Below are 25,348 nucleotides of genomic sequence, written 5' to 3'. Positions count from 1 at the left end.
CATATGTACATTATAAATGATGATGAGAGGAAGCTCACAGTCTTTTGTGAAAGCAGCTGTAGTCGATTGTCATGTTCAATCCTTTAGGTGTCAAGGTCCCTAAGCGGTGTATCCAGCATGACTCCAACTGTAAGAGGGCATTAGCTCTATCGCTGCCACGTCTGGGTTTCGGAACGTGGTCAATCAAAATTGTCCTCATTGAGGAAATCGTATGCCCGGCCTGTTGGAAATGGCGCGCGACCGGTTGGTCAGAAGACCCTTTATCAATAGCCATCCTAATAGCTGCTTTATGATTGGCAAGCCTTTCTCTGAAGGTGGTAATGGTTTTGCCCACATAGTATAGAGAACAGGGGCAAATAATCACATATACCACATGATCAGACGTACAGGTTAACCTGTGTTGTACAGAGAACAATTTATTGGTATGGGGGTGGTGGAATTTATTGCCCACTATCATCCCGTTACAGGTAACACAGTTCCCGAATCTGTAACAACCATTCTTCTTTCTTGGTAACCATGTGTCTTTTTGATAGCTCTGTATGGGATCGGTCTGAACCAGCAGGTCCCGCAGGTTCCGTGCCCTCTTGTACACCATTCTATTGCTGAGTGAGTGCTGATTAAGTGCTTGTGCTTTCTCACATTGTACCTCAATAAGATGTTCAGGGTAGCCTCTGTCAATGAACTTTTGGGCCATCTCTTCCAGTTGTCTCTTCTTGTGAGCCTCCTCTGTGTTGTTTCTGACCACGCGTAGGAGCTGAGAGGAACTGACTCCAGATTTTTGATAATTTGGATGGTAGCTATTGTAGTGAAGTGTTGAGTTTTTGTCGGTAGGTTTATTATACAATGTAGTATTTAATCTTAAACCATACTCTGTTGTTTTTTTATAAATTTCCAAATCAAGAAAATGTATCTGCTCTGTACTGACTTCAATCCTAAATCTGACGGTGGAGTTTAAGCTATTTAAATCATTAAACCATGACATAAGTGATTCCACACCACCCCTCCACACCAAGAAGACGTCATCAATATAACCCCGATAGAACCTTATGGAGCTCTGTTCTGGAGTGAGAATATGCCTTTGTTCATACATAGCCATATAGATGTTAGCGTATGACGGGGCCATGTTTGACCCCATAGCTGTACCAAGGGTTTGCAAATAAAAATTGTTTTCAAACCGAAAATAATTTCTCACCAGACAGAGCTCCAGAAGATCCATCAAAAATTAAATTGGGGGACCAACAAAAAATTGATTAGTAGAAAGCATTCTCCTAACCATCTCCATGCCATGGGTGTGTGGGATGATGGTATATAGGTTCACGACATCCATGGTGACCAAAAGGTCATCAACATGGATGTCATCAATGTTTATATTTATATTGTAAATGATGTTTACATTTATATTGTATAAATTACGTCATCCTGATTAGAGCAATTTTGTTGTTACTGGATACTGGGTCAATCGCTGCTTACCTAGTTTTTGTTATCATGCATATGCCTCATAAGCGCATAACAGTCTGACCAGGTATCATGTCACAAAATAGACTTATTGCTATGTTTTTTTCTCTCTGCATGCATGCGTATGCTACGCATGTCAGAGACTGAGGTCACTTATCAGTTATGCCTGCTAGATATGCGCTTCAATTTTATACAGGTTATGAATATATGATTCCACAGTCAAACTTGTGATTATAATATATATTTGACATAAGACCGAGTTGGTTTGGTTTGATTATCTTTAGCTTGTTCAGCTATATTGCAGCTCTATCTAGCTACGCACGCAAACAGCGGTTGCCATGGTCACGGTTGTATCACACACATTTTGCGATCTCCGTTCGGGGCATGTTTGTTTTTCTCTTGTTACCGGGGCAACCGTTCCTTGCTGTCTTACTGTTACCACGCATGCGCACAACTAGCCCTTAGTGGTTTGATTACGCATCACATGACCTAACAGCCTTGTTACTATGGTAATTTTGGAACGCATACGCAATCTATGCGTGTCACATTAGGAGGTTACTGCCGGGCTGTTTTAACATTGATTGCTGTTTATCGATTCCAGCTGTTTTACATTTGTGTAAGTTTGGCGGTTTTTCTAGGCAGTTATCATTAGGTATTAGGGTATATAAGGAGCACTTCATGGGTTTGTGGGATATGCTTGTCTGGGGTGACTTGTTTTTCATGTGACCAAGGCCTCCCTGGTGGGGCCGAAACGTTATGTTTTTCGTCTAATAAAGGTGTTTAAACTTTACTCTGGTGCTGGCTTTATATGCTGCTGTGGATACACTGGGATTTTTCACCGGAATCCTGTTCTGCAAGCTGCTTTTGCTTTGGATTGATCTTCTGGCCGTGCACAGAGGGGTTGGTGATGCTGGTGAGTGCTGATCTTACTGTAAATTTATATGCATATAATTATATACTTATATATTTGTGTTAATATGTGTACAGTATATACACATATTAGCACATAAATATATATGTATATAAGTGTATGTATATATATATATATATCTATATAAATGTATATATATTTACTGGGAACACACAGTTCCGATAGACCGCAATGTAAAGGCACTTTTCAGTGCCGTTTTTTTCCGAACACCCCACTCATTGCTAACTTGAGCCCCAAAATACTGCTACTTTTTAATAAAATACACTACACTGTATTTTGGGGGCATGTGGGGCACATTTATAAAATTAACCAGAGACAAGAGCTTGTGGTAGCAATAACCAGCCACTTATAATGGCTGGTTAATTATTGTGCGGCCGCAAATTTAGCGTTCCACTTGTAATAATTTAGCAATCCACTTGTAATCTAGCCCAAAATGTTTCTTTCTTGATTCAGATTGAGCATGTCATTTTACAACTGATACAACTTTCCAATTTACTTTTATTATCAAATTTGCTTTATTCACTTGGTATCCTTTGCTGAAAAGCGTAGACTTAGAAGCAGCAATGCACCAGAGGAAGATAGCTGCTGATTGGTGGATGAACATATATGTCTCGTAATTTGCTCACCTGATGTGTTCAGCTAGCTCCCAGTAGTGCATTACTGCACCCTCAACAAAGGATACAGAGAGAATGAAGCAAATGTGATAATATAAGTACTGTAAATTTGGCTGTTGTAGTTTTTATACTATAATGACCCTTGAAAAGTAACTTCAGTTACAGCTTAATGTAAATTTGTATATTGCTGCAAATACAATGACACTTATGAAATACTTATTTTAAACTCCTTAGTAAGATAAACCACACAACCCCCCATCGCAATAACCCATACACTACTAAACCCCTATACTGCCACAACCCCCCCACAGCAATAAACTCCCTACTCTACTTAACCCACAACAAACTACCCCTATGCCACTTAACCTCCTAACTGCCGATACCCCCACACCAAACTACCCCTAACCTATTTACCCCCTAACCACCAATAACCCACCGCAAACTACCCTTACACTACTTAATCCTCTAACAGCTAACCCCCCAAGACCCCCTAACACACCCTGTAGCACAAAAAAACACCATTACCAAAAATAAAAAACAACAACCAGTAAACCTATTTTAAAACTAAATATCCCTTAAAAAAATCCCACCCCTAAATAAAAAAAAACCTTTACTAACACTACAGTACAACCTCCTCTGAAAGATGCCCCTAAAAGGGCATCAGCGATTAAGCTCTTTTGCTAACCCTATATGTCTGTGGCAAATGTGAGCGTATTGTCTCTTTAGAAGCTCGTATTGGAGTTCTGTAGGAACGAATTGCAACACTGCATGAAATTCAGACACTTAAATGGGAAGTGGATAGGACTAAGCTGGTTGCTAATAGTTCTAGCAGTGTTAATGGGGAGGAATCAGATAAGGAGACTCCAGAATGTAGCTGGGTCACAGTCATAGGGCAAGGTAAAGGTAAGCGGAAGAGACAGGCCAGTTCTGAGCTGGTACACCCCAACAGATTTGCCAGATTAAGTGAAGATGTTGGGGATATCAGTTCAGGGGTGTCAGTGTCAGAGAGGGCTGTGTTGCCTAGTACAGTGAACAGTCCTTAAGCCGTGGAAGTGGAGCATACTATGGTGGGCAGTCCTTCAGATGTGGTAGAGGGGCATACGATATATGCAAATATAGAAACATAGGAGATAGATAGAAACATAAGAGATAGGCCAATAGAAATATAGTAGATAGATAGGTACAGAGATAGGTAGCTAGATGGTGCTATAGCAGAAGATATTCTCATGTATTTTCTGTATGCCGTGGTAAAGAGTAAGATTAGTACAAGACAATAGCTTTTGCTTTATGATACTTACAGAACAGTCAAGCTTGTTGGCAGATACTTTCTCTTCATATTATTACAGGATTTTCTTCTCATATTTTCTTGATCCTGTGAGGAAAAAAATAAAAATGTCAATTTGTTGATGTCATTGTCATAATTTGAAAAATCACAAATTCATACTTAGAGTCTAAATTATCATGGTGTGAATTATACACATATTGCTCTTTTTATTGCACTTATTTAAATATTTCATATTACAATTACATGTTCATTTAACTAAATTTGCTCACCAGAAGAATATGGAAATATAAGTTAGTGAGTGTTACTTAGAAACAGAGATCAGCGGATAGTAGAATCATGCTTATCATGGAGACTTTACTTCTGGGTCACTTAACTACTACAAGCCCAGGATAAACCTCCACACAAATGCATACCTAATCCACAGGCAGATTGCTCACTGGCTGAGAGGAAAAATCTGACAAACCTATTAGATGACAGTGATACCCATACACATTTGTGTGGCAAACACCCTGTAAAATTCCGATACCAGGAGGCTATTGAGTTAAATAGACCTGTGGGCAGAGTTGTTAGTGTTCTGTGGGAGGAGTTATGAAAGTTATGACAGATAGAGAATTGGTTGTGGGTGTTGTGAGGGTGGAGTTGTTATGTAAATGGGTATACCTAGGTGATCAAAGGGTGTGAAAAAGCAGGAACAGCAGGGGACAAGTTTTACCCTTCCCACACATCTGAAAACCCATGTACACAAATTGCTGGTGCAGACAAAAAGATTGGTGTGCTAATGACCTACATAGAAATACTAATAATGGAGATATATAATGTCTGAACTGTAAATTAACTCTGTACACCCACCATAAAAAAAACAAAAACAAAAAAACAATTTGAATCCGTTGATGAAATTATGGCAAGCTGGAATCTTCTGTTGCTAAGATTGCATGCTGGGAGCCTGGAAATATCCTCGCTTTATATGTTCTTCAAGGCTAAAAGGGACATAAAACCCACATTTTTTATTTCATGATTTAGAAAGATTATGCAATTTTAAACAGCTTTCTAATTTACTTCTATTATCTAATTTGCTTCCTTTTCTTGATATCAATTGCTGAAAAGCATATCTTGATAGGCTTAGTAGCTGCTGATTGGTGGCTGCACATATGCTCATGTAATTGGCTCACCCATGTGCATTGCTATTTCTTCAACAAAGGATATCTAAAGAATGAAGCAAATCAGATATTAGAAGTAAATTGGAATGTTGTTTAAAATTGTTTTCTCTACCTGAATCATGAAAGAAAAGTTTTGGGTTTAGTGTCCCTTTAACTCCTTAATGTCAGTGCCACACCCTGTAGGAAGCTGGTCATTATGCCCTTAAGAACTAGTGATGTACCCTGTACGTCGCTGCAGTCCTGGGCTTCTCAGAAATAGAGTTGCAAAGTTACAGATGCAGAGAGGGTAGGTTATTTAGGGGGGGCAGCTATACTACAGAAAAAAAACATAATTTATGCTTACCTGATAAATTCCTTTCTCCTGTAGTGTAGTCAGTCCACGGGTCATCCATTACTTATGGAATATATCTCTTCCTAACAGGAAACTGCAAGAGAATTACCCAGCAGAGCTGCTATATAGCTCCTCCCCTCACCTATCATACTCAGTCATTCGACCAAAGCAGACGAGAAAGGAGGAACCATAGGGTACAGTGGTGACTGGAGTTTAATTAAAATTTAGACCTGCCGTAAAAACAGGGCGGGCCGTGGACTGACTACACTACAGGAGAAAGGAATTTATCAGGTAAGCATAAATTATGTTTTCTCCTGTTAAGTGTAGTCAGTCCACGGGTCATCCATTACTTATGGAATACCAATACCAAAGCTAAAGTACACGGATGAAGGGAGGGACAAGGCAGGAACATTAAACAGAAGGAACCACTGCCTGAAGTACCTTTCTCCCAAAAATAGCCTCCGACGAAGCAAAAGTGTCAAATTTGTAAAATTTTGAAAAAGTGTGAAGCGAAGACCAAGTCGCAGCCTTGCAAATCTGTTCAACAGAGGCCTCATTTTTAAAGGCCCAGGTGGAAGCCACAGCTCTAGTAGAATGAGCTGTAATCCTTTCAGGAGGCTGCTGTCCAGCAGTCTCATAGGCTAAGCGTATTATGCTACGAAGCCAAAAAGAGAGAGAGGTAGCCGAAGCCTTTTGACCTCTCCTCTGTCCAGAGTAAACGACAAACAGGGAAGAAGTTTGACGAAAATCCTTAGTTGCCTGCAAATAGAATTTCAGGGCACGGACTACGTCCAGATTATGCAAAAGTCGTTCCTTCTTTGAAGAAGGGTTAGGACACAGAGATGGAACAACAATCTCTTGATTGATATTCCTGTTAGTAACTACCTTAGGTAAGAACCCAGGTTTAGTACGCAGGACTACCTTGTCTGAATGAAAAATCAGATAAGGAGAATCACAATGTAAGGCAGATAACTCAGAGACTCTTCGAGCCGAGGAAATAGCCATCAAAAACAGAACTTTCCAAGATAACAGCTTGATATCAGTGGAATGAAGGGGTTCAAATGGAACGCCTTGAAGAACATTAAGAACTAAGTTTAAGCTCCACGGCGGAGCAACAGACTTAAACACAGGCTTAATCCTAGTTAAAGCCTGACAGAAAGCCTGAACGTCTGGAACTTCAGCCAGACGTTTGTGTAGAAGAATAGACAGAGCAGAAATCTGTCCCTTTAACGAACTAGTAGATAAGCCCTTTTCCAAACCCTCTTGTAGAAAGGACAATATCCTAGGAATCCTAACCTTACTCCATGAGTAACTCTTGGATTCGCACCAATGTAAATATTTACGCCATATCTTATGGTAAATTTTTCTGGTAACAGGCTTCCTAGCCTGTATTAAGGTATCAATAACCGACTCCGAGAAGCCACGCTTTGATAGAATCAAGCGTTCAATCTCCATGCAGTCAGCCTCAGAGAAATTAGATTTGGATGTTTGAAAGGACCCTGAATTAGAAGGTCCTGTCTCAGAGGCAGAGACCACGGTGGACAGGACGACATGTCCACTAGGTCTGCATACCAGGTCCTGCGTGGCCACGCAGGCGCTATCAGAATCACCGAAGCTCTCTCCTGTTTGATCTTGGCAATCAAACGAGGAAGCATTGGGAATGGTGGAAACACATAAGCCATGTTGAAGACCCAAGGGGCTGTCAGAGCATCTATCAGCACCGCTCCCGGGTCCCTGGACCTGGATCCGTAACAAGGAAGCTTGGCGTTCTGACGAGACGCCATGAGATCCAGATCTGGTTTGCCCCAACGACGAATCAGTTGAGCAAAGACCTCCGGATGAAGCTCCCACTCTCCCGGATGAAAAGTCTGGCGACTTAGAAAATCCGCCTCCCAGTTCTCCACGCCTGGGATGTAGATCGCTGACAGGTGGCAAGAGTGAGACTCTGCCCAGCGAATTATCTTTGAGACTTCCAACATCGCTAGGGAACTTCTGGTTCCCCCTTGATGGTTGATGTAAGCCACAGTCGTGATGTTGTCCGACTGAAATCTGATGAACCTCAGAGTTGCTAACTGAGGCCAAGCTAGGAGAGCATTGAATATTGCTCTTAACTCCAGAATATTTATTGGGAGGAGTTTCTCCTCCTGAGTCCATAATCCCTGAGCTTTCAGGGAATTCCAGACTGCTCCCCAGCCTAGAAGGCTGGCGTCTGTTGTTACAATCGTCCAATCTGGCCTGTGAAAGGTCATCCCCTTGGACAGATGTGGCCGAGAAAGCCACCATAGAAGAGAATCTCTGGTCTCTTGATCCAGATTTAGTAGGGGGGACAAATCTGAGTAATCCCTGTTCCACTGACTTAGCATGCACAATTGCAGCGGTCTGAGATGCAGGCGCGCAAATGGTACTATGTCCATTGCCGCTACCATTAAGCCGATTACTTCCATGCACTGAGCTACTGACGGGTGTGGAATGGAGTGAAGGACACGGCAAGCATTTAGAAGTTTTAATAACCTGGCCTCTGTCAGGTAAATTTTCATCTCTACAGAATCTATAAGAGTCCCTAGAAAGGGAACTCTTGTAAGTGGTAATAGAGAACTCTTTTCCACGTTCACCTTCCACCCATGCAACCTCAGAAATGCCAGAACTATCTCTGTATGAGACTTGGCAGTTTGAAAACTTGACGCTTGTATCAGAATGTCGTCTAGGTACGGAGTCACCGCTATGCCTCGCGGTCTTAGTACCGCCAGAAGTGATCCTAGAATTTTTGTAAAGATTCTTGGAGCCGTAGCTAATCCGAAGGGAAGAGCTACAAACTGGTAACGCCTGTCTAGGAAGGCAAATCTCAGATACCGGTAATGGTCCTTGTGAATCGGTATGTGAAGGTAGGCATCCTTTAGATCCACTGTGGTCATGTACTGGCCCTCTTGGATCATGGGAAGGATGGTTCGAATAGTTTCCATTTTGAATGATGGAACTCTTAGAAATTTGTTTAGGATTTTTAAGTCCAAGATTGGCCTGAAGGTTCCCTCTTTCTTGGGAACCACAAATAGGTTTGAATAGAATCCCTGCCCGTGTTCCGTCCGCGGAACTGGGTGGATTACCCCCATTAGTAAGAGGTCTTGTACACAGCGTAGAAACGCCTCTTTCTTTATTTGGTTTGCTGATAACCTTGAAAGATGAAATCTCCCCCGTGGAGGAGAAGTTTTGAAGTCCAGGAGATATCCCTGAGATATGATCTCCAACGCCCAGGGATCCTGGACATCTCTTGCCCAAGCCTGGGCGAAGAGAGAAAGTCTGCCCCCCACTAGATCCGTTTCCGGATAGGGGGCCCTCTCTTCATGCTGTTTTGGGGGCAGCAGCAGGTTTCTTGGCCTGCTTGCCCCTGTTCCAGGACTGGTTAACTTTCCAGCCCTGTCTGTAACGAGCAACAGCTCCTTCCTGTTTTGGAGCGGAGGAAGTTGATGCTGCTCCTGCCTTGAAGTTACGAAAGGCATGAAAATTAGACTGTTTGGCCTTTGATTTGGCCCTGTCCTGAGGTAGAGCATGGCCCTTACCTCCCGTAATGTCAGCAATAATTTCTTTCAAGCCGGGCCCGAATAAGGTCTGCCGTTTGAAAGGAATATTAAGCAATTTAGATTTAGAAGTCACGTCAGCTGACCAGGATTTAAGCCATAGCGCTCTGCGCGCTTGGATGGCGAATCCGGAGTTCTTAGCCGTAAGTTTGGTTAAATGCACAACGGCATCAGAAACAAATGCGTTAGCTAGCTTAAGTGTCTTAAGCTTGTTGATTATTTCATCCAATGGAGCTGAGCGAATGGCCTCTTCCAGAGACTCAAACCAGAATGCTGCCGCAGCAGTGACAGGCGCAATGCATGCGAGGGGCTGTAAAATAAAACCTTGTAGAACAAACATTTTCTTAAGGTAACCCTCTAATTTTTTATCCATTGGATCTGAAAAGGCACAACTATCCTCCACCGGGATAGTGGTACGCTTAGCTAAAGTAGAAACTGCTCCCTCCACCTTAGGGACCGTCTGCCATAAGTCTCGTGTGGTGGCGTCAATAGGAAACATTTTTCTAAATATGGGAGGAGGGGTAAAAGGCACACCCGGTCTATCCCACTCCTTGCTAATAATCTCTGTAAGCCTTTTTGGTATAGGAAATACGTCAGTACACACCGGTAGCGCATAGTATCTATCCAACCTACATAATTTCTCTGGAATTGCAACCGTGTTACAATCATTCAGAGCCGCTAATACCTCCCCTAGCAATGTGCGGAGGTTCTCTAGCTTAAATTTAAAATTGGAAATCTCTGAATCCAGTCTCCCTGGATCAGATCCGTCACCCACAGAATGAAGCTCTCCGTCCTCACGTTCTGCAAACTGTGACGCAGTATCTGACATGGCTCTCATCTCATCCGCGCGCTCTATCCTTAACCCAGAGCTATCGCGCTTGCCTCTTAATTCTGGCAACTTAGATAATACTTCTGTCATAACAGTAGCCATGTCTTGCAAAGTGATTTGTAAGGGCCTCCCTGATGTACTTGGCGCCACAAAATCACGCACCTCCTGAGCGGGAGGCGCAGGTACTGACACGTGAGGAGAGTTAGTCGGCATAACTTCCCCCTCGTCGTCTGGTGATAATTTCTTTACATGTAAAGATTGACTTTTATTTAAAGTAGCATCAATTAGTACACAAATTTCTATTGGGCTCCACATTGGCCTTTAAACATAGTGAACAAAGAGATTCATCTGAGTCAGACATGTTTAAACAAACTAGCAATGAGACTAGCAAACTTGGAAATACTTTTCAAAATTAATTTACAAGCAATATAAAAAACGTTACTGTGCCTTTAAGAAGCACAGAAAAACTGACACAGTTGAAATAACAATGACCAAAATAGTTATAGCAACCAAATTTTCACAGTAAATGTATTAAGTTAGCAAAGGATTGCACCCACCAGCAAATGGATGATTAACCCCTTAGTACCCAAAAACGGATAACAATTATATAATTAACGTTTTTCTCACAGTCAAATACACTGTCACAGGACTGCTGTGCCTGATTACCTCCCTCAAAATGGATTTTGAAGACCCCTGAGCTCTCTAGAGACGATCTGGATCATGGAGGATGAAGTAGACAGATTGTGACTGAATTTTTACTGCGCAAAAAAGCGCTAAAATAGGCCCCTCCCACTCATATTACAACAGTGGGGAAGCTCAGAAACTGTTTCTATGCAGAAAACAAAAATGGCCATGTGGTAAAATCATGCCCTAATAAGTTTTATCACCAAGTACCTCACAAAAACGATTAACAAGCCAGTAAACGTTTTAAACATACATTTGAAAGTTATGTATTATTATTAATAAGCCTGCTACCAGTCGTTTTTACTGCAGTTAAGGCTCATACATTATTTCAGTATTAACAGTATTTTCAGAGTCAATTCCATTCCTTAGAAAATACATTCAGTGTACACACACACACACATCAGCCTGATACCAGTCGCTATCACTGAATTTAAGGCTGAACTTACTTTACAATGGTATCAGCAGTATTTTCTCAGTCAATTCCATTCCTCAGAAAATAAATTACTGCACATACCTCATTTGTTGCAGGGGAGCCCTGCATGCTATTCCCCTTCTCTGAAGTTACCTCACTCCTCAGATGAGAAACAGCCAGTGGATCTTAGTTACGTCTGCTAAGACCATAGAAAAAAACCCAGGCAGATTCTTCTTCTAATGCTGCCTGAGAATAAACAGCACACTCCGGTGCCATTTAAAAATAACAAACTTTTGATTGTAGAAATAAACTAAGTTAAAAAACACCACAGATCTCTCACAGCTTCCTTTTTAGTTAGGCTGCAAGAGAATGATTGAGTATGATAGGTGAGGGGAGGAGCTATATAGCAGCTCTGCTGGGTAATTCTCTTGCAGTTTCCTGTTAGGAAGAGATATATTCCATAAGTAATGGATGACCCGTGGACTGACTACACTTAACAGGAGAAATAGGTATTTTAAATTTTAAATTTTTTTTTTGCCTAATTTGCAGCAAACTAGGTACTGGCAGACAGTTGCCAGTACCTAAGATGGCGGCAAATAGATAGAGGGGGATGGGTTAGAGAGCTGTTTAGGGGGGGTTCAGGGAGGTTGGGATGTAAGGAGAGATACTACCCTGCACTGGGGGAGGGAAGAGAGCTGTTTGAGAGGGGTCGGGGGTGAGATGTGTCAGATGGAAAGCTGATCTCTACACTGAAGCTAAAATTAACCCTACATGCTACCTAATTAACCCTTTCACTGCTGGGCATAATACAAGTTTGCTGCGCAGCGGCATTTAGCGGCCTTCTAATTAATAAAAAGCAATAGAAAAGCCATATATGTCTGCTATTTCATAACAAAGGGGATCCCAGAGAAACATTTACAACTGCTTGTGCCATGAGTGTACAAGCTGTTTGTAAATAATCTCAGTGAGAAACTTAAAATTGTGAAAAAGTTAACATTTTTTTTAATTTGATTTCATTTGGCGGTGAAATGGTGGCATGATATATACTAAAATAGCAGCAGTTCTGAGGAGTGAGTTCCTCCATCCATTTCCACTGACAAGGTGGCAATTTGATCTGACCCATTGAACATTTTTTATCTATGTTGAAATAAAGGACTTGTTTTTATCCTACCTTGTGGTGGTGCTCCTTCTCTTCTTGTTGTGGATCTTATATACCAAAATGGGCCTAGATCAATACTTTGGGTTGTCTATTAAAAAAATATATATAGTTTTGATAGGTAAATATAAAAAAGGCTCTATTTCTGTTTAAATGTAGTGATGGCAAAAATGCTCTGGTCTTTTGGGGGAGTTTTTGTCTGAAATGCCCAGTCCTTAAGGGGTTAAGGATCAGAAGAGACAAAAACTTTTTCAAAGACCAGAGCATTATTACCATTTTTGATATCACTCCATTTAAACTGAAAAAGAGCCTTCTTTTTAATTTTTTTATTTACCTATCAAAACTATATATATATTTTTTTAGTAACAACCCAAGGTATTGATCAAGGCCTAATTTGGTATATTTTATGCCACCATTTTGCGGAGCGGAGTCCAACATTCACTGAAAATTCTGAAAATACTTTTACATTTTTGAAGTTACCGCTACAATAATGTTCTATAATTATGCACTGTGTGCAGAATTATATAACACTAGTCCTAAAGCCCGTGTACACGGGCCATTTTTTGCAGTACAGTGGTCCCACCCCTTGCTCTCTCTCTATATCCCCTCTCTTTTGTTCTCTCTTTCTCCCCTCTCTTTTGCTCTCTCTCTCCCCCCTCTCTTTTGCTCTCTCTCTCCCCTCTTTTGCTCTCTCTTTCTCCCCTCTCTTTTCCCCCTCTCTTTTGCTCTCTCTCTCCTCCCTCTCTTTTGCTGTCTCTCTCCCTCTTTTGTTGTCTCTCTCCCTCTTTTGCTGTCTCTCTCCCTCTCTTTTGCTCTCTCTCTCTCCCCCTCTCTTTTGCTCTCTCTCTCCCCCTCTCTTTTGCTCTCTCTCTCCCCCTCTCTTTTGCGGTCTCTCTCCCTATTTTGCGGTCTCTCTCCCTCTTTTGCTGTCTCTCACCCTCGTTTGCTGTCTCTCTCCCTCTCTTTTGCTCTCTCTCTCCCTCTCCTTTCTTTAGCTCTCTCTCTCCCTCTCCTTTCTTTAGCTCTCTCTCTTCCTCTCTTTTGCTGTCTCTCTCCCTCTCTTTTGCTGTCTGTCTCCCTCTCTTTTGCTGTCTGTCTTCCCCTCTCTTTTGCGCTCTCTCCCCCCTCTCTTTTGTGCTCTCTCCCCCCTCTCTTTTGCTCACTCTCCCCCCTCTCTTTTGCTCACTCTCCCCCCTCTCTTTTGCTCACTCTCCCCTCTCTCTTTTGCTCACTCTCCCCCCTCTCTTTTGCTGTCTCTCTCCCCCCTCTTCTGCTCTCTCTATCCCCTTCTTTTTAGAGCTATCTGTCTCAATCACTCACTGTGCACTCGCCTGGCATCTCTCTCTCCCTCTCCTTTCTTTAGCTCTCTCTCTTCCTCTCTTTTGCTGTCTCTCTCCCTCTCTTTTGCTGTCTGTCTCCCTCTCTTTTGCTGTCTGTCTTCCCCTCTCTTTTGCGCTCTCTCCCCCCTCTCTTTTGTGCTCTCTCCCCCCTCTCTTTTGCTCACTCTCCCCCCTCTCTTTTGCTCACTCTCCCCTCTCTCTTTTGCTCACTCTCCCCCCTCTCTTTTGCTGTCTCTCTCCCCCCTCTTCTGCTCTCTCTATCCCCTTCTTTTTAGAGCTATCTGTCTCAATCACTCACTGTGCACTCGCCTGGCATCTGGCCCCGCCCAGCCCTGCCTCTCTTTTGCGCTCTCGCCCCCCTCTCTTTTGCGCTCTCTCCCCCTCTCTTTTGCGCTCTCTCCCCCTCTCTTTTGCGCTCTCTCTCCCCGCTCTCTTTTGCGCTCTCTCTCCCCTCTCTTTTGCGCTCTCTCCCCCTCTCTTTTGCGCTCTATTCCCCCTGTCTTTTGCGCTCTCTACCCCCTCTCTTTTGCGCTCTCTCCCCCCTCATTTTTGCGCTCTCTCCCCCTCTCTTTTGCACTCTCTCCCCCCTCTCTTTTGCGCTCTCTCCCCTCTCTTTTGCGCTCTCTCCCCCTCTCTTTTGTGCTCTCTCCCCCTCTTTTGTGCTCTCTCCCCCTCTCTTTTGTGCTCTCTCCCCCTTCCTTTTGTGCTGGTTTTCCCCCTCTCTCTTTTGTGCTCTCCCCCCTCTCTTTTGTGCTCTCCCCCCTCTCTTTTGTGCTCTCTCCCCCCTCTCTTTGGTGCTCTCTCCCCCTCTTTGGTGCTCTCCCCCTCTCTTTTGCGCTCTCTCCCCCCTCTCTTTTGCGCTCTCTCCCCCCTCTCTTTTGTGCTCTCTCCCCCCTCTCTTTTGTGCTCTCTCCCCCCTCTCTTTTGTGCTCTCTCTCCCTCTCTTTTGCTGTCTTTCTCCCCCTCTCTTTTGTGCTCTCTCCCCCCTCTCTTTTGTGCTCTTCCCCCTCTCTTTTGTGCTCTCTCCCCCCTCTCTTTGGTGCTCTCTCCCCCTCTTTTGCGCTCTCTCCCCCTCTCTTTTGCGCTCTCTCCCCCCTCTCTTTTGCGCTCTCTCCCCCCTCTCTTTTGTGCTCTCTCCCCCCTCTCTTTTGTGCTCTCTCTCCCTCTCTTTTGCTGTCTTTCTCCCCCTCTCTTTTGCGCTCTCTCCCCCTCTCTTTTGCGCTCTCTCCCCCTCTGTTTTGCGCTCTCTCCCCCTCTCTTTTGCGCCCTCCTCCCCTCTCTTTTGCACTCTCTCCCCCTCTCTTTTGCGTTCTTTCCCCCTCTCTTTTGTGCTCTCTCCCCCCTTCCTTTTGTGCTCGCTCTCCCCCTCTCTCTTTTGTGCTCACTCCCCCCTCTCTTTTATGCTCTCCCCCCCTCTCTTTTGTGCTCTCTCCCCCCTCTCTTTTGTGCTCTCTCCCCCTCTGTTTTGTGCTCTTTCCCCCTCTCTTTTGTGCTCTCTCCCCCTCTTTTGCGCTCTCTCCCCCCTCTCTTTTGCGCTTTCTCCCCCCTCTCTTTTGCACTCTCTCCCCCCTCTCTTTTGTGCTCTCTCCCCCTCTTTTGCGCTCTCTCCCCCTCTCTTTTGCGCTCTCTCCCCCCTCTCTTTTGTGCTCTCTCCCCCTCTCTTTTGTGCTCTCTCTTTTGTGCTCTCTCCCCCTCTGTTTTGTGCTCTCTCACCCCCTTCCTTTTGTGCTCGCTCTCCCACTCTCTCTTTTGTGCTCTTCCCCCTCTCTTTTGTGCTCTCCCCCCTCTCTTTTGTGCTCTCTCCCCCTCTCTTTGGTGCTCTCCCCCCCTTCCTTTTGCGCTCTCCCCCCCCTCTCTTTTGCGCTCTCTCCCCTCTCTCTTTTGTGCTCTCTCCCCTCTCACTTTTGTGCTCTCCCCCCTTCTGTTTTGTGCTCTCTCCCCCCCTCTCTTTTGTGCTCTCTCCCCCCCTCTCTTTTGTGCTCTCTCCCCCCTCTCTTTTGCTCACTCTCCCCCTCTCTTTTGCTCACTCTCCCCTCTCTCTTTTGCTCACTCTTCCCCCTCTCTTTTGCTGTCTCTCTCTTTATCCCCCCTCTTCTGCTCTCTCTATCCCCTTCTTTTTAGAGCTATCTGTCTCAATCACTCACTGTGCACTTGCCCGGCATCTGGCCCCGCCCAGCCCTGCCTCTCTTTTGAGCTCTCACCCCCCTCTCTTTTGCGCTCTCTCCCCCTCTCTTTTGCGCTCTCTCCCCCCTCTCTTTTGCGCTCTCTCCCCCCTCTCTTTTGCGCTCTCTTCCCCCTGTCTTTTGGGCTCTCTCCCCCCTCTCTTTTGCACTCTCTCCCCCCTCTCTTTTGCACTCTCTCCCCTCTTTCTTTTGCACCCTCCCCCCCTCTCGTTGCACTCTCTCCCCCCCTCTCTTTTGCGTTCTCTCCCCCTCTCTTTTGTGCTCTCTCCCCCCTTCCTTTTGTGCTCGCTCTCCCCCTCTCTCTTTTGTGCTCTCTCTTCCCTCTCTTTTATGCTCTCCCCTCTCTCTTTTGTGCTCTCCCCCCTCTCTTTTGTGCTCATTCCCCCCTCTCTTTTATGCTCTCTCAACCCTCTATTTTTTGCTCTCTCCCCCTCTTTTGCACTCTCTCCCCCCTCTCTTTTGCGCTCTCTCCTCCTCTCTTTTGCGCTCTCTCCCCCCTTCCTTTTTTGCTCTCTCTCCCCCTCTCTCTTTTGTGCTCTCTCCCCCTCTCTTTTGCTCACTCTCCCCCCTCTTTTTTGTGCTCTTTCCCCCCTCTCTTTTGCGCTCTCTCCCCCCCTTCCTTTTGTGCTCTCTCTCCCCCTCTCTCTTTTGTGCTCTCTCTCCTCCTCTTTCTTTTGTGCTCTCACCCCCCTCTCTTTTGCGCTCTCTCCCCCTCTCTTTTTTGCTCTCTCCCCCTTCCTTTTGTGCTCTCTCTCCCCCTCTCTCTATTGTGCTCTCTCTCCCCCTCTCTCTTTTGCGCTCTCTCCCCCCTCTTTTTTGCACTCTCTCCCCCCTCTCTTTTGCGCTCTCTCCCCCCTCTCTTTTGCTCTCTCCCCCCTCTCTTTTGTGTTCTCCCCCCTCTCTTTTGTGCTCTCTCCCCCTCTCTTTTGTGCTCTCTCCCCCTCTTTTGCGCACTCTCCCCCCTCTCTTTTGCGCTCTCTCTCCCCCCCTTCCTTTTGTGCTCTCTCTCCTCCTCTCTTATTTGTGCTCTCTCTCCCCACCTCTCTTTTGTGCTCTCTCCCCCCTCTCTTTTGCTGTCTCTCTCCCCCCCTCTCTTTATCCCCACTCTTCTGCTCTCTCTATCCGCTTCTTTTTAGAGCTCTCTGTCTCAATCACTCACTGTGCACTCGCCCGGCATCTGGCCCCACCCAGCCCCGCCCGTGTCACGCTCGGCCCCGCCAAGCAAGGCCCCACCCAACCAACGGTCGACCCCACCCGCATTACGTCCGGCCCCGCCCACGCCCGGGCCCCTCCCACCGCATCCACCAGCCACGCCAACTACACCACACGCGACGCCAGGAGGAAGACAGTTAGAAGGCCAGGTGTGTTTGTCCTTGTGCGCAGTCTCTACTGCGCATGACAGCTTCGGACAAACACACTTGGCCTTTTATCATATAGGATTATTCTGAACCTTTACTGTCCCTTTAAGGGCTAAACAACCTGCACCGTACTGGGTATGCCAATGGTCATTAAGGGGTTAAAAGTGTTAGTCCAGTAAAAAGGTATGACCACTCACTGCACTTATCTTGATTATTTCTGTATTAAATTAAATAAATACATTGTTTAGGGGAATTGTCAGTGTAATACAGGCGAGGAATATGTATCCCAAAATGTTTCTTTCATTATTCAGATAGAGCAAGTGATTTTAAATAACATTACTATTTTTTTCTATTATCAAATTTGCTTTATTCTTGAAGTATCCTTTGCTAAAGAAGCAGCAATGCACTACTGGGAGCTAGCTAAACACATCTGGTGAACCAATGACAATAGCCATTTGTGTGTAGTCACCAATCAGCAGCTAGATCTCAGTAATGCATGGCTGCCTCTGAGCTTACGTAGGTTTGCTTTTCAATTAAGTATACCAAGAGAATGAAGCAAATTAGATAATAGAAATTAGTTAGAAAATTCTGTCAGAAATATGGAAAAAAACTCAGGTCCCTTTTCTGTTACAGGTTTAACGAACAGTAATTACCGTTGACAGGGAAGTTTCAGGACAGCAGTCGATGTACTGTGACACAACCACATCGGAATTCTTTTTGAATATAAAGCAGCCAGTGCAGTGTTCTATACTCTGAAAACAAAATTACAAATGATTACAAGGACTATTTATTATCACATGTAACAATTTTATTCGAAATGATGACAAACTATACAGCAAATAGTTTATACTGATTGACACTGCTGTATGAATTAGCCAGGCAGATACTTAGGTTATATTTTTAATCATATTCTTTAACTTTTTTCCCATTTAATTTTTAAACCTTGGAAGTTGCAGTGCTGTGTTTTACACCATGGGCCCCATCCGATATGCAGCGTCGCCCGCAAAAGCCGGCGACGCCAGATTTTGCGCTAGTTTGGTATCCTAGATACCTAGATACATAGAAGTTACGCTCGTATATTTCACCCTTCGGCCGTAGTTTTTTTACCCATAGACTGACATAGAAAACACGCGCAATTTGGTATCCAATATACAGCGTAAGGACTTACGTGGCAAAAATGGAGAAATCTTACTCCATTTTCACCTCGCCACAAAATGCAGCTGTAGCAAGCCTGCAAAATAACAACTAACACCTAACGCATGCGCAATGTCTATCTACCTGTCAACCGCAATCCCCCACCGCAATACACCTAATAAAGAATTAACTAGTGGTGTCGCGAATAGTTCGCCGGCGAATAGTTCCCGGCGAACATAGCTTGTTCGCGTTTGCCGCGGCGGGCGAACATATGTGATGTTCGGTCCGCCCCTATTCGCCATCATTGAGTAAACTTTGACCCTGTACCTCACAGTCAGCAGACACATTCCAGCCAATCAGCGGCAGACCCTCCCTCCCAGACCCTCCCACCTCCTGGACAGCATCCATTTTAGGAATACAAGAAATGGAGAGAGGGCGCCACAATAGCGTGATATCGTTTGATCATACAGGTGTGATTGAAGGTAGGTAATATGCTTACCGGATCAAGCGGCACTGTGCTGTGACCAGTGCGTGCAGGCTTGCTAGCACTTAACAGTGGCTAGTACACTGTGGGAATATGGCTCCCAAAAGGCTCTTCTCCTGGTTCCCAATTAGGATACACCTCCCGGTGATTGAGTTTAAGTTAACAAACAGGAAAGCCTTATCGAGTTGTTCTGTTATTGGAAAAAAGGCTCATAAAGGACAACTTCTCAAATAAGAGTGCTTTATTATTATGACGCGTTTCTCAACCCTAAACCGGGTCGTTTCATCAGATAAAAAGCGAATGTGATCATTTACAATTGTTAACCATTTATACACATTTTGTGTTTCAAAAGGAAGTTGTCATAAGGTGTTTGTCCAATAAGAATGCACATGTATAAATCAGCTGGAAAAAAACAATTCAAGGCTCCCAGCTGTTACAAATTGAAAATTTAAAAGACATCTGTAGTTAAAAAATATATGTATACAATCAAATATAAATTTAAATAAAATAATTCTTACATTGTAAAAAATATATGAATCCACATAATATCACTCTATAATCAATGATATATAAATAAAAAAATCTCACTCTCAAGTTATTTGTACTCTATACACATTTTCAGCGCATAAAGTGTCCACTCAATCTAGAATAATAAAAAGAAGTGGGTTTAACTAAAAAAATATTATATTGAATCCAAAAGGTTATTAATGTGTGAACAATCCTGTATTATTGGAGAATATTGTTTAGTGATATATTAACTTTACCCAGGGTTCTATTAATAGTAGCATTCCTGTTCAAAGGTCGCTATCTCTAATATGATTTGTTGTAATATAAATGGTTGTGCCTAATGTACTAGTTGTTGCTGATCTAATAGTCTCCTATATATATGTCAGCTAATATAACTATGAATGAAAAATTATTAGTCTATTTGTCTGTGTGGTATTATCTAACTGGTTGGTCACTAATCAGTTTAAAGGATTTTCTATAGGTTATGTTGTTAACATAATTTTGAATAATTATGTGTAACATCTGTAACAGAAATAATTTTTGTTCGCTATATATTTAGGCATATACGCCTTTTTTGCAACAATTTAAATCTAGTAGAGAAATAGCCCTGGATTTCATAAACAGTATATCTCTGTGTAAAATGGTAAGAGATGCTTGGTTCTGGCAATAAGTGTATGAATGTGTTCAGGAAGAATAATAATCCACAAAATAAGATGAAGGTTTCTTATTCCACAGTGGCAAAATATTATAACATGTGTATACGCACAGAAGATATTTGATCACATCATAATTCTTAATCTAATTGTTCTTCCTGAATGTGTATTATAAACTCATACTGTATAAAAATAAGGGGAATGTGGGAATGCATATCTGTATCAATTATTGTGAAAGGTGTAATGAGGGATTGATATGTTAGTGGTGTGAAAGATCGTTGTGTAATAAGTATGTTAGAGAGATGTGATGGTGTGAAAGTATATTGTTTTGTAGAAACAGAAAAAAATATATAAAGTTTGGGCAATGATGTGAATTGGATCTCAAAATATTTGATGTGATGAATGGATCATAATGTTGATCGTATTAGTAGGTCTAAAAGTTTGGGATAGTGTAAAAACAATATAGATATTTGTTTAGTAAGGACTTATATCATTAGTCCATGAAAAAAAGGGTCTATCAATTGAAGGCTGCCAGATCCAGATTGGCATTAAGCCCAAGAGGGTGTAGCGTCTTCAAACGAAAGATCCAATATGTCTCGCGCTGTCTGAGTCTATTAATTCTATTGTAATCAGAACTTTTAGGAACAAAGTCAATAGGAACATAACTAAAAATATAAGGATTTCCATTGTGTTTGGTTAAACAGTGATTAGGTATGCTGTGTTTAATTTTATTTTTTCTAGAATTTTTGCAGTTGCGATGATGTTCACCCCATCTGTTCCTCAATTTCCTGGAGGTGCGGCCTACATATTGAAGGCCGCATATACACTCCATGAGGTAAACTGTAAATGAAGAATTACAATTGAAGAAAATGGGAATTTGGAAAGTCTCCCCCGTAACTGTAGATTTGAAATTTGTAGTGCCTGATTTAATAATTTTGCAAGATCCGCATCCTTTTTTTCCACATTTGTATATTCCATAAATACCAAATAACCCCTTATTGCGGGTTAAGTTTTGGGATGTTCTAACCAAAGATTTATGTTTCACTTTCTTGCTGGGAGCTAGCTGATTTCTAAGTGTTGGCGCTCTCCTGTAGATAATTCTTGGTGTATCCTTAACTAGATGTTTTAAAATCGGATCTCTTTGTATTATGTACCAATGTTTTTTTATTATGTTTTGTATTTTATTGACATCAGAATTGTATTGTGTTATGAAAATGGTGTCTTTTTCTCCAAAGGGGATTTCTGTATTAGTGGTTTTTGTTATCTCTGTTGAGATTTTATACACATACAACCGCAGAATAGATACACAAGAGAACACAGTCAATCACACCAATAATCAAAATGAATGGACAAAGGTCCAACATAGGGGTAACAACAAACGGAAAACATCACATACCCACATCAATACCAATACAAACTATACACCCCAACAACCATATACCACAAATTCCTGGCATCATAATAAAACATCTAACACCTCCAACATTAAACATAACAGACCACAACATCATACACATTACAATTACAATGATGGATCACACAGGAATCAATACCATCATAGAAACAATTTCAACCAAAACCACAACCATCAAACACAGGTCCAGCATTCATATCAACATCAACAAGCACAACAACACAATCATAACAAATCTTTTCAATCACAACACATACAACAACTGGGAGGGACATCCTCCAATAATAAAGATCTCCACTATGGAAGATCAAATAGTAACATTCATCATTACCGACATTCTGAATATGTTCCACCAAATAAACATTTATCCAAAGAACCAACATTGGGATCTAGGAATCCTTAATACAATTCATATCAGAATATTGCAGATCACAAAACACAATATGATACATATGAACATCCCAATAGATTCAGATTACTATCCACTGAACACAGAGAGCCTTTTTCATATTCTGAAAGTCCAAGCACTAGCCATGGCCCCTCATCTTTTTTAGGGATAGGCCCCATAATGAGAACCGAAAGTCCACATATAAGATCAGGCAAAAGACCCTAGAAAACGAGGCTCCAGAGGCAGAGCCCTTGCCACCAAGAAAAAGGAATTATCCAGACTAGATCAAGGGATTTTTAATCTTTCCACATACCAATTGTCCACCCCAGAAAAAAGAGTTTTAAAACAATGGCTCTCTTTTTGCCCACAAAACACGCCAAAAATGTTTGACATTTTTGTCGATTTAAATAATTTTAAACTCAAATTAACTCTGCAGAAATATTTCGCGAACAAAAAATTAAGAACTGACCAAATTGAATCTTCCCAAACCCAATTAATTTTGACTGATTCCATGCCATCCAATAAAAACTTAGTTTGTATATATTCAGAAACGAATGACCTCACTACTCATTTATTTGATGGTTTTATACACACTGATGTAAAAAACAAATCCAATTTTAATCCCACCAATGTAGGGAAAGAATATATAGAATTGTATCATAACATGGTCTTGGAAGACTTTGATAATTTATTGAAATCAAAAAAGAAAAAGAGAAACTATTGTCTTCTGAGCCAACAAAAGGCCATTAATAGTCTCAAAAACAATCCCAACATCATTATCCGCGACGCCGATAAGGGCAGCGGAATAGTCATCCAAGATTTGGTGGATTATATCAGAGAAGCAGATAGGATTTTGGGAGACCCAGATTATTACCAAATCTTACATGGAGATCCCACTGATATATATTTAGATTCCTACACTAAGCTCATAGAAAAAGGGTTTACTTTAAAAATCCTAAACAAAAATGAAAAAGATTTTTTGAAAATAAAAAACCCTGGTATTGCCCATTATTATCATTTACCCAAAATCCACAAAAACAAAAGTAATCCCCCAGGACGTCCCATCATCGCTGGGATTGGCAACCTTACTTACAATTTGTCATATTTCATAGATCAATATTTGCAAAAATATGTGGTAACCTTACCGTCATATATCAAGGACAGTACTCATTTGTTACAACATTTAAAGAGAATCAATATTAATAATAGAAACCTCATTTGGATTACCTGTGATGTCAGCTCCTTATATTAGAATATTTCACATGATTTAGGCCTATCAGCAATTTCCCATTTTCTCAAAAAGGATATTTATTTGCCGAGTATACAAAGTGATTTCATTTTAGAAAGTATTCTTTTTATTTTACAGCATAATTATTTTATTTATCAGGACAAGTTTTATTTACAGACCAAAGGAACGGCCATGGGGACCAGGTTTGCCCCCAGTTTTGCTAACCTATTCATGGGTCTCTTTGAAGAAAGATATATATATATACAGCAGACTTTGGGGCGAACCTGGTCTTCTATGGCCGTTATATAGATGATTTGATCTTTTTATGGGATGGAAATCTTACCCTGGCTAACAATTTTATAGAACATTTGAACCATAATGATATGGGCCTTGAATTCACGCCAAATATTCAAACACAAAATATTGAATACTTGGATCTTATTTTAAGTTTGGAAGAAAATAATATTATTTCCAAGACTTACTTTAAAGATGTTGATAGTAATAGTTTCTTAAATTATCATAGTAACCACCACAGGAATTGGATACATAATGTACCTTACAGCCAATTCCGAAGGATGAGACAAAATTGTAGTGATTATAATACCTTTATAGAACAGAGCCAAATATTATACAATATGTTCATTGAAAAAGAATATCCTCCTTACCTACTTGATAGGGCATTAGAAAGAGCAAAGGATCTCAACAGAGAAGACATTTTATTAGATAACAAAATCACTAATACAGAAATCCCCTTTGGAGAAAAAGACACCATTTTCATAACACAATACAATTCTGATTTCAATAAAATACAAAACATAATAAAAAAACATTGGTACATAATACAAAGAGATCCGATTTTAAAACATCTAGTTAAGGATACACCAAGAATTATCTACAGGAGAGTGCCAACACTTAGAAATTAGCTAGCTCCCAGCAAGAAAGTGAAACATAAATCTTTGGTTAGAACATCCCAAAACTTAACCCGCAATAAGGGGTTATTTTGGTATTTATGGAATATACAAATGTGGAAAAAAAGGAGGCGGATCTTGCAAAATTATTAAATCAGGCACTAAAAATTTCAAATCTACAGTTAACGGGGGAGACTTTCCAAATTCCCATTTTCTTCAATTGTAATTCTTCATTTACAGTTTACCTCATGGAGTGTATATGCGGCCTTCAATATGTAGGCCGCACCTCCAGGAAATTGAGGAACAGATGGGGTGAACATCATCGCAACTGCAAAAATTCTAGAAAAAATAAAATTAAACACAGCATACCTAATCACTGTTTAACCAAACACAATGGAAATCCTTATAATTTTAGTTATGTTCCTATTGACTTTGTTCCTAAAAGTTCTGATTACAATAGAATTAATAGACTCAGACAGCGCGAGACATATTGGATCTTTCGTTTGAAGACGCTACACCCTCTTGGGCTTAATGCCAATCTGGATCTGGCAGCCTTCAATTGATAGACCCTTTTTTCATGGACTAATGATATAAGTCCTTACTAAACAAATATCTATATTGTTTTTACACTATCCCAAACTTTTAGACCTACTAATACGATCAACATTATGATCCATTCATCACATCAAATATTTTGAGATCCAATTCACATCATTGCCCAAACTTTATATTTTTTTTTCTGTTTCTACAAAACAATATACTTTCATACCATCACATCTCTCTAACATACTTATTACACAACGATCTTTCACACCACTAACATATCAATCCCTCATTACACCTTTCACAATAATTGATACAGATATGCATTCCCACATCCCCCTTATTTTTATACAGTATGAGTTTATAATACACATTCAGGAAGAACAATTAGATTAAGAATTATGATGTGATCAAATATCTTCTGTGCATATACACATGTTATAATATTTTGCCACTGTGGAATAAGAAACCTTCATCTTATTTTGTGGATTATTATTCTTCCTGAACACATTCATACACTTATTGCCAGAACCAAGCATCTCTTACCATTTTACACAGAGATATACTGTTTATGAAATCCAGGGCTATTTCTCTAGTAGATTTAAATTGTTGCAAAAAAGGCGTATATGCCTAAATAAATAGCAAACAAAAATTATTTCTGTTACAGATGTTGCACATAATTATTCAAAATTATGTTAACAACATAACCTATAGAAAATCCTTTAAACTGATTAGTGACCAACCAGTTAGATAATACCACACAGACAAATAGACTAATAATT

General features: G+C 41.6%; 1 protein-coding gene across 1 annotated transcript in view; it reads right to left on the bottom strand.

Moving 5' to 3' along the window:
* LOC128659251 (retinoic acid receptor responder protein 2) overlaps nt 1–25,348 on the bottom strand; it is a 164,034-nt gene that overhangs the window by 46,334 nt on the left and 92,352 nt on the right. Inside the window, exons 3-4 of the mRNA XM_053712927.1 lie at nt 17,961–18,059; nt 4,299–4,372 (exon numbers count right to left, since the gene is read on the bottom strand). Of these exons, the coding sequence (XP_053568902.1) occupies nt 4,299–4,372; nt 17,961–18,059 (173 nt within the window). The remainder of the gene's footprint in view (nt 1–4,298; nt 4,373–17,960; nt 18,060–25,348) is intronic.

Source organism: Bombina bombina, chromosome 5, assembly GCF_027579735.1.
Source record: "Bombina bombina isolate aBomBom1 chromosome 5, aBomBom1.pri, whole genome shotgun sequence".
NCBI classification, from domain to species: domain Eukaryota; kingdom Metazoa; phylum Chordata; class Amphibia; order Anura; family Bombinatoridae; genus Bombina; species Bombina bombina.
Note: the sequence above shows the minus strand (reverse complement) of the source record. Positions and strands in the feature narration are given on the sequence as shown.